At 38.8% G+C, this 9,436-nt stretch overlaps 1 protein-coding gene across 1 annotated transcript; it reads right to left on the bottom strand.

Moving 5' to 3' along the window:
* Positions 1 to 1,693: 1,693 nt before the first annotated feature.
* On the bottom strand, positions 1,694 to 7,825 carry LOC131651359 (WRKY transcription factor 71-like). The gene is made up of 3 exons (XM_058921023.1): positions 7,617 to 7,825; positions 6,917 to 7,309; positions 1,694 to 1,748 (listed from the first exon to the last, which is right to left on the bottom strand). The coding sequence occupies exons 1-3, from the start codon at positions 7,751 to 7,753 to the stop codon at positions 1,694 to 1,696; spliced, it is 585 nt and encodes a 194-aa protein (XP_058777006.1). The 5' UTR covers positions 7,754 to 7,825.
* Positions 7,826 to 9,436: the final 1,611 nt, after the last annotated feature.

Genomic DNA, 9,436 nt, shown 5'->3' with positions numbered 1-9,436 from the left:
TCGTCCTCCAGTTGGAGGCCTCATTCAGCTTCTGGTAGAGGTATGCCAGAGTAGCTGCCCCCCAGTTCCACTAGTGAACACTTTCCAGGTCCGTGAAGTAGCGGAGGTAGGTCACGTCGACGTACCTTGCACTCTTGTCCACAAAGCATGCAGCGCCTACCACATGCATGTACCAGCACCGGAGAGCGCAGCCGCGGTGATACTGTGTGAATAGCTCGTCACCCTCACCCTCGACCGCCGCGTCCAGGGGGTGCTCAAAATAGCAGCTCAGTGTGGTGAATCGGGCATGAGGCCCAGATGTCGTGACGAACTCAAAGTGAGCAACCTCGTGCTCCATGCCCAAATAAAGCGTCATCCACTTAATGGCCTCGACCCTCTGGATCTTGGATTGGTGCAACAGCGGCCCCCTGATCGGCAGGTGGAGAAGACACTGCATGTTATGCAAGGTGATCGTCATCTCCCTAACCGGCAAGTGGAAAGAGGACGTCTCCTTGTGCCAGCGCTCCACAAATGCCCCTTGCATGCCGGTGCTGATGGTGGTGTACCCCGTCATGCAGAGCCCGCTAAGCCCTGAACCTCGCACATGGTCGTTAAACCACTCAGCTGTTGATTTAAACAGACTGAAAATCTTCCGGGCATGGTTCACCATTTTCAACGGCTCTCGCTCTTGTTACAAAAAAAACAAATAAGCAACATATATTAAAGGGTTAAATATGTTTTTGGTCCCTATAAATAAGTCAAAATCCAGTTTTAGTCCCTATAAAATTTTCATTCAAAGAATGGTCCTCTTAAATTTTTCCGTCTCCATTTTTAGTCCTTGCCGTCTATTTGCTCTAACGGAAGCAGATGTGGCACGCCACGTGTTACGCCACGTCACTAAAAGTCAACATTGTAAAAAAAAAATGTTAGATTGTGGGGGTTTTAAACCTCCCAAATTTGATTTTTTTTTGAAAATTGTTACATTCCAACTTTTTCTTACCTACAAATATCAGTATTAATTAAAGTCTTGATTCATATATTCCCCTTCTTCTTCACATTACAATAAAATAATAGATTAACTACCAAATTTTACTACAAATTATTTTTATAGTTGATTTTAAGTTAAAAAACATCTATTTAACTCTAATTATTTTTAAATTTGAAATAAAATAGATTATTATTGTATATTGTTTTGGTATTGATAAACATCTAAAATGGACAAACCAAAGTAAAACTTCAATATTTCTATTATAAACGATTACATCTAAAATTCCTACACCACAAAAAAATCTTACTGTTTAATAAATAATAAGACGACAAACATAATTTCAAATAACAAAAATTTATTTTGTAAAATATGATTGCTAAAATGGTTTTACATTGTTCAATATAGTTTTGTAAAAAATCAGTAAGAGTAAGACTGAGATGAAAATATAAAATTTGTAGAAATAATAAGGGTCTAAAGAACGAGAAATTCTTAGGTGGACACAACCATAACACATGGATTTACACACAGGCAATCATGTTTTTTTATTAATTAAAAAAATAAAATAAAATTGTCTCTCTCCTCCATTAAACCAACCACCCCCCATGATAGCAATTAAAAACAAAATTAAATTTTTAACAAATGTCAATTTTCTCACTTTTTATTGGTTGTGCCTAAAAATAAGGATTTAGGTTCGTATCAAGTATTTCTCCTAAAGAACTATTTATATTATGAAATTGTTTGCACTATTTGTGTTGGGTTAAAGTATCTATTGCACTCTAAACTATATTTACAAAAAAAGATCATAAGTTATAAGATAGAGATAAAGAGAGAGATAGAGAGAGAAAGAGTACATATGGATCAGTTATGGTTGGATGTATTGAGGAACATGGAAGGGACAATATCTTGAAGCATATTGAAGAGTAATTCAATATTCAGAAGATGAGCATCAAAAGTTGTGATGTGGGCTGATCTTCTGATGGTTACTCAAAAGATAGTATTGACCAGAAGATGCTGTCTGGGTCCCATTAGCTTAGCTGTTTAGTAGTAAGGGTACTTTAGTATTTTGTAGTACTGTACTGTTTGTACTTTAGACTTGTTCACTAAGTTTACTGTTTTAGGGCTTATGTGGCAAGATTTTTCTTTTCTTATAAATAGCCTTGTAGTAGCTATCATTTAACAACGCAAAATAGAATACAACATTTATTCTCTCATCTCTTTTGCGCCGTTATTCTATTATTCTCTTTGTCACCATCTTTATTCATTGTGCACCAACAATTGGTATCTAGAGCTCCGGTTCCAAACACAGGGAAACACGAGTGAACGTGAGTTTGTGTGACTGTGTGATTGATTTTGTTTCTGGGAAACAAAGTTGTGTTGAATCACATTTTTCTTAGTTGTTTGTGGGTTGGGAAACACTGTGTGAGTGTGAGTGAAATCTATTTTGTCTGCACAAGTTTAAAGATGAGTGGAAGCAACTTGAATACCAAACTTCCAGTTCTTGATGGTAAAAACTGGAATAGATGGATGATTCAAATGCGTGTATTATTTGGTGCTCAAGATGTTCTAGATCTTGTCACTGGAGGATATATTCCGGTTGCAGCGGATGCAACGGAAGAACAAAGAGAAGCACAGAGAGAGACGAAGAAGAGAGATCAAAAGGCGTTGTTCTTCATCCATCAGTGTGTGGATGTGAATGTGTTTGAGAAGATTGCTGATTCTATGACGTCAAAGGAGGCGTGGGATATACTGGTCAGGTGTTACGGTGGTGACGTATCAGTGAAGAAGGTGAAGCTTCAATCCCTGAGAAAGCAATATGAGAATCTTAACATGAAGAACAATGAGAAAGTCTCTGAGTATATCTCTAGAGTGATTGTTATCACTAATGAGATGAAGGCTTGTGGAGAAACTCTTTCTGAACAAGTAATCATAGAGAAGATATTGAGGTCACTTACTCCTCAATTTGATTATATTGTTGTATCCATTGAACATTCTAAAGATTTGGAAACCATGAGAATAGAAGAGTTGCAAAGCAGTTTAGAAGCACAAGAGTTGCGTCTGACTGAGAGAACTTCTGAGAGAGAAGTTGAGCAAGCTCTGAAGGCTTCTTTTGTCAAGAAGGACCAGAAGCATAGACGTGGTGATAGATTCCAGAAGGAAGCCTCAACTTCTGATGAGAAAAGATATCAGAAGGGAAAGGATAAGAAGAAAGTTCAATGTTACTGTTGCAAACAGTTTGGCCATTTTGCTAGAGACTGTTTGGCAAACAAAGGAAGGAGATCAGAAGAAGCAAATATAGCCAGAGGTGGATCAGATGATGAACCTGTGCTATTGATGGCTTCAGAGTCGGACAAAAGATGTTCGTCAGAATGGTGGTATATGGACACTGGGTGTTCAAATCACTTGACTGAAACAAACAATGGCTGATAGACTTTGACTCTGAAAGGAGGACAAAGATCAGATGTGCTGATGATAAGTACCTATATGCAGAAGGTATGGGAAATGTCAAAGTCAAAGTGAAGAATGGAAAGACTGTTCTGATCAAAGACGTTTGGTATGTTCCTGGAATCAGAAGCAATTTGATGAGTGTGGGTCAGCTCATTGAGAAAGGTTTCTCAGTTGTTATGAAGAACAACCTCTTGAAGTTGTATGATTCCAATCAGAAGTTGATTATGCAATCTGAACAGGGAATCAACAGAACATTCAAGGTGAATGTTGAAACAGCTGAAACAGATTGTCTGAGTGCTGAAGGCTCAGAAGGTGATAGTAAGCTGTGGCACAAGAGGTTGGGGCACTTGAACTATAGAAGTTTGGGGCATCTAAGTTCTAAGAAGCTCGTACGTGGCATTCCTAAGATTGTAAAGCCTGAGAAGTCATGTGAGGTATGCATGAAAGGCAAACAACCCAGATTGCCATTTGTATCAGAAGTTGCTCCAAGAGCAAAGCATGCTCTGGGAGTAGTGCACTCTGATGTGTGTGGACCATTTCCAGAACCTTCACTTGGAGGAAATAGGTATTTTGTGTCTTTTGTGGATGAGTTCACAAGAATGACGTGGGTAACTCTCATTAAGTTTAAGAATGAGGTGTTTACAGAATTCCAGAAGTTCAAGGTGAAGGTTGAGAAGCAGAGTGGTCAGAAGATAAAGATTCTCAGAACGGATGGTGGAGGCGAGTATAACTCTACAGAATTCCAGAAGTTCTGTGATGATAATGGAATTGAGCATGAAGTTACTGCTCCTTATACTCCTCAACATAATGGTCTTGCTGAACGTAGAAATCGTACTTTGCTTGATATGACGAGAAGTATGCTTAAAGAGAAGAAGCTTCCTCATAATCTATGGGGAGAAGCTGTTGCTACTGCAGCATATGTGCTCAACAGGTGTCCAACGAAGAGGCTGAAGGAAATTGTTCCTTTAGAGAAGTGGACTAAGGAGAAGCAGAGTGTTAGTCATCTGAAGGTTTTTGGTTCTGTGTGCTACAAACACGTTCCAGAAGCTAGAAGGAAGAAGCTGGATGATAGAAGCAAAGTGATGTTATTGGTGGGTTACCACAGTACAGGTGCATACAAGCTCTATTGTCCAGAGACTAACAAAGTTGAAGTCAGTAGAGACGTCATTGTGAAGGAATCAGAAGTTTGGGATTGGAGAAAGTCTCAACCAACTTCTGATGTAGAGATAACTTTTGAAGAAAAGTTAGAGTCAGAAGATGAATCTTCTGAAGACGAGTCAGAAGATGAAGCATCTTCTGAAGATGAGTCAGAAGGAGAATCTGATTCTGATCCAGATTCTGATGATGATCCAGATTCTGGTGCTAGTCATGATTCTGGAAGGGAAAACTCTGAAGACATAGGGTCTGGAGAACAAGCTTCTGGAGATGATCATGGAGGTAGTGACTCAGGAGTAGCTGACTCTGAAGTAGCTCAGCGACCACAAAGAGTCAGAACTATACCAAGAAGGTTTGCAGATTTTGACATGTTGCAAGACACAGAAGTTGACTCAGAAGGAGAGGTCATTCAGTGCGCCATGTTAGTAGATTCTGAACCAGTGAGTATAGAAGAAGCGCTCAAGAAGAAGGTCTGGATGAATGCCATGAAAGAAGAACTTGAGGCTATAGAAAGAAACAAGACTTGGAAGCTGGCAGAACTTCCAAAGAAGAAGAAAGCCATCAACGTCAGATGGGTTTTTAAAGTAAAGCTGAAGCCAGATGGATCAGTTGGCAAACACAAAGCAAGGCTAGTGGCTAGAGGTTTTCTTCAGAAACCTGGACTAGATTACTTTGAGGTGTTTGCTCCTGTAGCTAGACATGAAACAATCAGGCTGGTGATTGCGTTAGCTGCGAACAGAGGATGGTCCTTGATGCATCTGGATGTAAAGTCTGCATTTCTGAACGGTCCATTACAAGAGGAAGTATACGTGTCACAACCCCCCGGCTTTGTGAAAAAGAATAAGGAAGGGATGGTGTACAAATTACACAAAGCTCTGTATGGATTGAAGCAAGCGCCCAGAGCTTGGAATTTAAAGATTGATTCATTTTTTAAGAAGCAAGGGTTTCAGAAGTGTGAGATGGAATATGGAGTTTATGTGCAACATTCTGGAAGCAATATGATTCTGTTGTGTCTTTATGTTGATGACATATTGCTTACGGGGAGTTGTCCAGAAGATCTGATGAAGTTCAAGAAGGTGCTGATGAATGAGTTTGAGATTACAGACCTTGGGAAAATGTCATATTTTCTAGGGATGGAGATTCTGTACTCAGAAGATGGTATCATTCTGCATCAGTTGAAGTATGAGTTAGAACTTCTGAAGAAATTCAAGTTGGAGAATTGCAAAGCAGCTGTTACACCGTCAGAAGTGAATCAGAAGTTGGACTCGGATTCTGAAGGTGAAGATGTTGATGCTACGGTATTCAAACAGCTGGTTGGTTCTTTAAGGTATTTGTGTAATACCAGGCCTGATATATGCTATGCAGTTGGATTGGTTAGTAGGTTCATGAGTAAACCTAAGTGGTCCCATTACCAAGCTGCTGTCAGAGTCTTGAGATATGTCAAAGGAACTCTGAAGTTTGGCATATTGTTTCCTTCTGGGAGAAAGGAAGAATCAGAATTATTGAGTTATTCTGATTCTGATTGGTGTGGAGACAGAGTTGATAGAAGAAGTACTTCTGGATATTTGTTCATGTTTCTGGGAGGCCCTATCTCTTGGAGTTCCAAGAAGCAACCTGTTGTTGCTTTATCAACCTGTGAAGCTGAGTACATCGCAGGTGCTGTAGCTGCATGTCAAGCTGTGTGGCTTCTGAATCTATTAGAAGACCTGAAGATTAGGGTGAAGAAGCCTCTGAAGCTGATGATTGATAACAAGTCTACAATCAATCTTGCCAAGAATCCGGTGTTACACGGAAGAAGCAAGCATATTGAGACTAAGTATCATTTCTTGAGAAGCCAAGTCCAGAATGGAACATTAGAAGTTGTGCACTGCAGTACCCAGAAGCAGTTGGCAGATGTTCTGACGAAGGCGATCAAGACGGATCAATTTCTGCTCTTGAGGGATGGAATTGGCGTTGTCAGCTTTGATTGAAGAATATGAATTAAGGGATGGTATTGAAGAGTAATTCAATATTCAGAAGATGAGCATCAAAAGTTGTGATGTGGGCTGATCTTCTGATGGTTACTCAAAAGATAGTATTGACCAGAAGATGTTGTCTGGGTCCCATTAGCTTAGCTGTTTAGTAGTAAGGGTACTTTAGTATTTTGTAGTACTGTACTGTTTGTACTTTAGACTTGTTCACTAAGTTTACTGTTTTAGGGCTTATGTGGCAAGATTTTTCTTTTCTTATAAATAGCCTTGTAGTAGCTATCATTTAACAACGCAAAATAGAATACAACATTTATTCTCTCATCTCTTTTGCGCCGTTATTCTATTATTCTCTTTGTCACCATCTTTATTCATTGTGCACCAACAAAGCAATCCATATTGATCAAGAACAAGCTGTTGTTGATACTGATGAAGAAGAGAGTTGCTAACATTGTTGTTGTGAGAGTAAATAGAACCAGCAACAGAAGCAGAATTAGCACTACTTGGTTGAGAACTGAGATTGAAGGTGTTGTTGTTATGATGGTGGTGCATATGGAGAAGAAAATCTTGAGGGAAGTTTGATCCATATGAAAAAGGGGTAGGTGCAGATAGCAAAGAAGGTGTGAACATTGCAGCCGCATTGCCTCGTAGAGAAGTGGGGACATGATGATTATGCTGACCTTCATATGTTGTTATCACAGTTGTTGGGTCTTCGTATGATCTTTCTACGCGTTTTTTCACTGTACACTTCTGTGTTGTACACCTATAATAGCTCCTGAAATTTTTTTCCATTTTTTGATTCTTAATCATAGTAATCAAAATATTCATCATTAATTAATGCTAAAGATTATATAAATATACATCCATTGTTTTCATGTGATCTATAGTAGTAGTAACATCTACATCAAGCAGATCTATAGGACTATAGTATATAGGTGAATGTTGATTTAGTTTTATGTGAAACTATTGATTGACTTTGTTAATAGTGTTTGGATTTGGAATCTTTGGATCTATCTTCTTCCATTGAATGCAAAGAAAGAAGAAAATTAAAGAAAAAAAAAAGGTTTATGCTTATAGTTTACCTAGGGTATGGACTATTCTCAACAGCATTTTGTCCATATTTTCTCCATCTATATCCATCTTCTAGTTGATCAACTTCACTCTTTGTCATGAAAGCAAACCTTGGTTCCTTCTGTTTCTTCTCTCCTTTCTTATCCATCTTGTTGTTCCTGTAAATTATTCCAAAAAAACACAGATATAATTAGTAATGGTTGTTGCACCGGAAACTAAATTCAAGGGTTTAATGTTAAGGAGAGGATGAAAAACAAAAACATACCCATTTTAAATGTTTATCAATACCAAAACAATATACAATAATAATCTATTTTATTTCAAATTTAAAAATAATTAGAGTTAAATAGACGTTTTTTAACTTAAAATCAACTATAAAAATAATTTGTAGTTAAATTTGGTAGTTAATCTATTATTTTATTGTAGTGTGAAGAAGAAGGGGAATATATGAATCAAGACTTTAATTAATACTGATATTTGTAGGTAAGAAAAAGTTGGAATGTAACAATTTTCAAAAAAAAATCAAATTTAGGGAGGTTTAAAACCCCCACAATCTAACATTTTTTTTTACAATGTTGACTTTTAGTGATGTGGCGTAACACGTGGCGTGCCACGTCTGCTTCCGTTAGAGCAAATAGACGGCAAGGACTAAAAATGGAGACGGAAAAATTTAAGAGGACCATTCTTTGAATGAAAATTTTATAGGGACTAAAACTGGATTTTGACTTATTTATAGGGACCAAAAACATATTTAACCCTATATTAAATAAGCGACAAATAAACGGTTAAATTATAAAAAATGGTGACAATTAAACGGTTAAATTATAAAAAATACCTCTCCCTCCCAAATACGCCGAGCGACGTGATCGTGGTAGTTAATCAGCACGGAAGTGTCAAAGGGCCCTCCCGGATAGCCGTCCTCCTGCTCATCATCCTCCCCGGCTGGAGGGTCAACATCCGGTACCCCCTCCGGCTCGGGGTAAGGCACTATCGCCACCTCCTCCTCCTCCTCCTCTCACTGGCAGGAAGAAGATGCCCGAGCCAGCCGACTCCTAGATCCTGAAGCAGATGTACCCTCTCCCACATCCACGGGAACTCGCACACGGCGTCCCCGACCCTGCCCCCGTCCCTGGGTCGACGCCAGCTGCGCCGCCGCCCGCTCGCGTCTAGCCGACACAGTCTGGGTCTCCCTACCTTGTCTGATGCGTGCTGGTTGGTTGCCTGACATGTTCCTGTAAACAATCAAAATCGATTAATATGCGAGACAAATGAAAAAAAAGAAAATGCACTTCTGATATAGTTCGGAAGTTCATTTCCGAAAACTGGGATGGAGGTGTTTTCGGAAATGAACTTCCGAAACACCCCTACGCAGAACTTCTCTGCAACCTCCAATGGCAGACCCCAAAAACCTAAACCAAAACTATTTTTATGCCTACTAAACATCCTAATATCAGTACTAACCTATCTTAATGTGATTTTTTCAGTTTCTAAACACCCTAATAGAGTTTATTCAAATGGATATAAAACTTAAAAAAACAATGATAAACTTACCAATTAGTGTTTGATGATGAGTTTGGTTGAGTTTGGAAGAAGAATTTGGCAACCTCTAATACTTCACACTTGCTTTTGCAGAATTTTTGCAGAGAGTTTGAGTTTGGAAGAAGATTAGGGTAAATGATTTGGGGGAGGGAGGCTGTTTTGCTTAATCTGCAAAACGCGCATTATTTCGGAAGTTCATTTTCGAAATGCTGTTTTCGGAAATGAACTTCCGAAACAAGACAATTTTTTCAAAAAAAAAAAGCGCTTTTGGAGATGCATCTCCGAAAACACC

This window comes from Vicia villosa, linkage group LG2 (genome assembly GCF_029867415.1).
Source record: "Vicia villosa cultivar HV-30 ecotype Madison, WI linkage group LG2, Vvil1.0, whole genome shotgun sequence".
Taxonomy (NCBI): Eukaryota; Viridiplantae; Streptophyta; class Magnoliopsida; order Fabales; family Fabaceae; genus Vicia; species Vicia villosa.
Note: the sequence above shows the minus strand (reverse complement) of the source record. Positions and strands in the feature narration are given on the sequence as shown.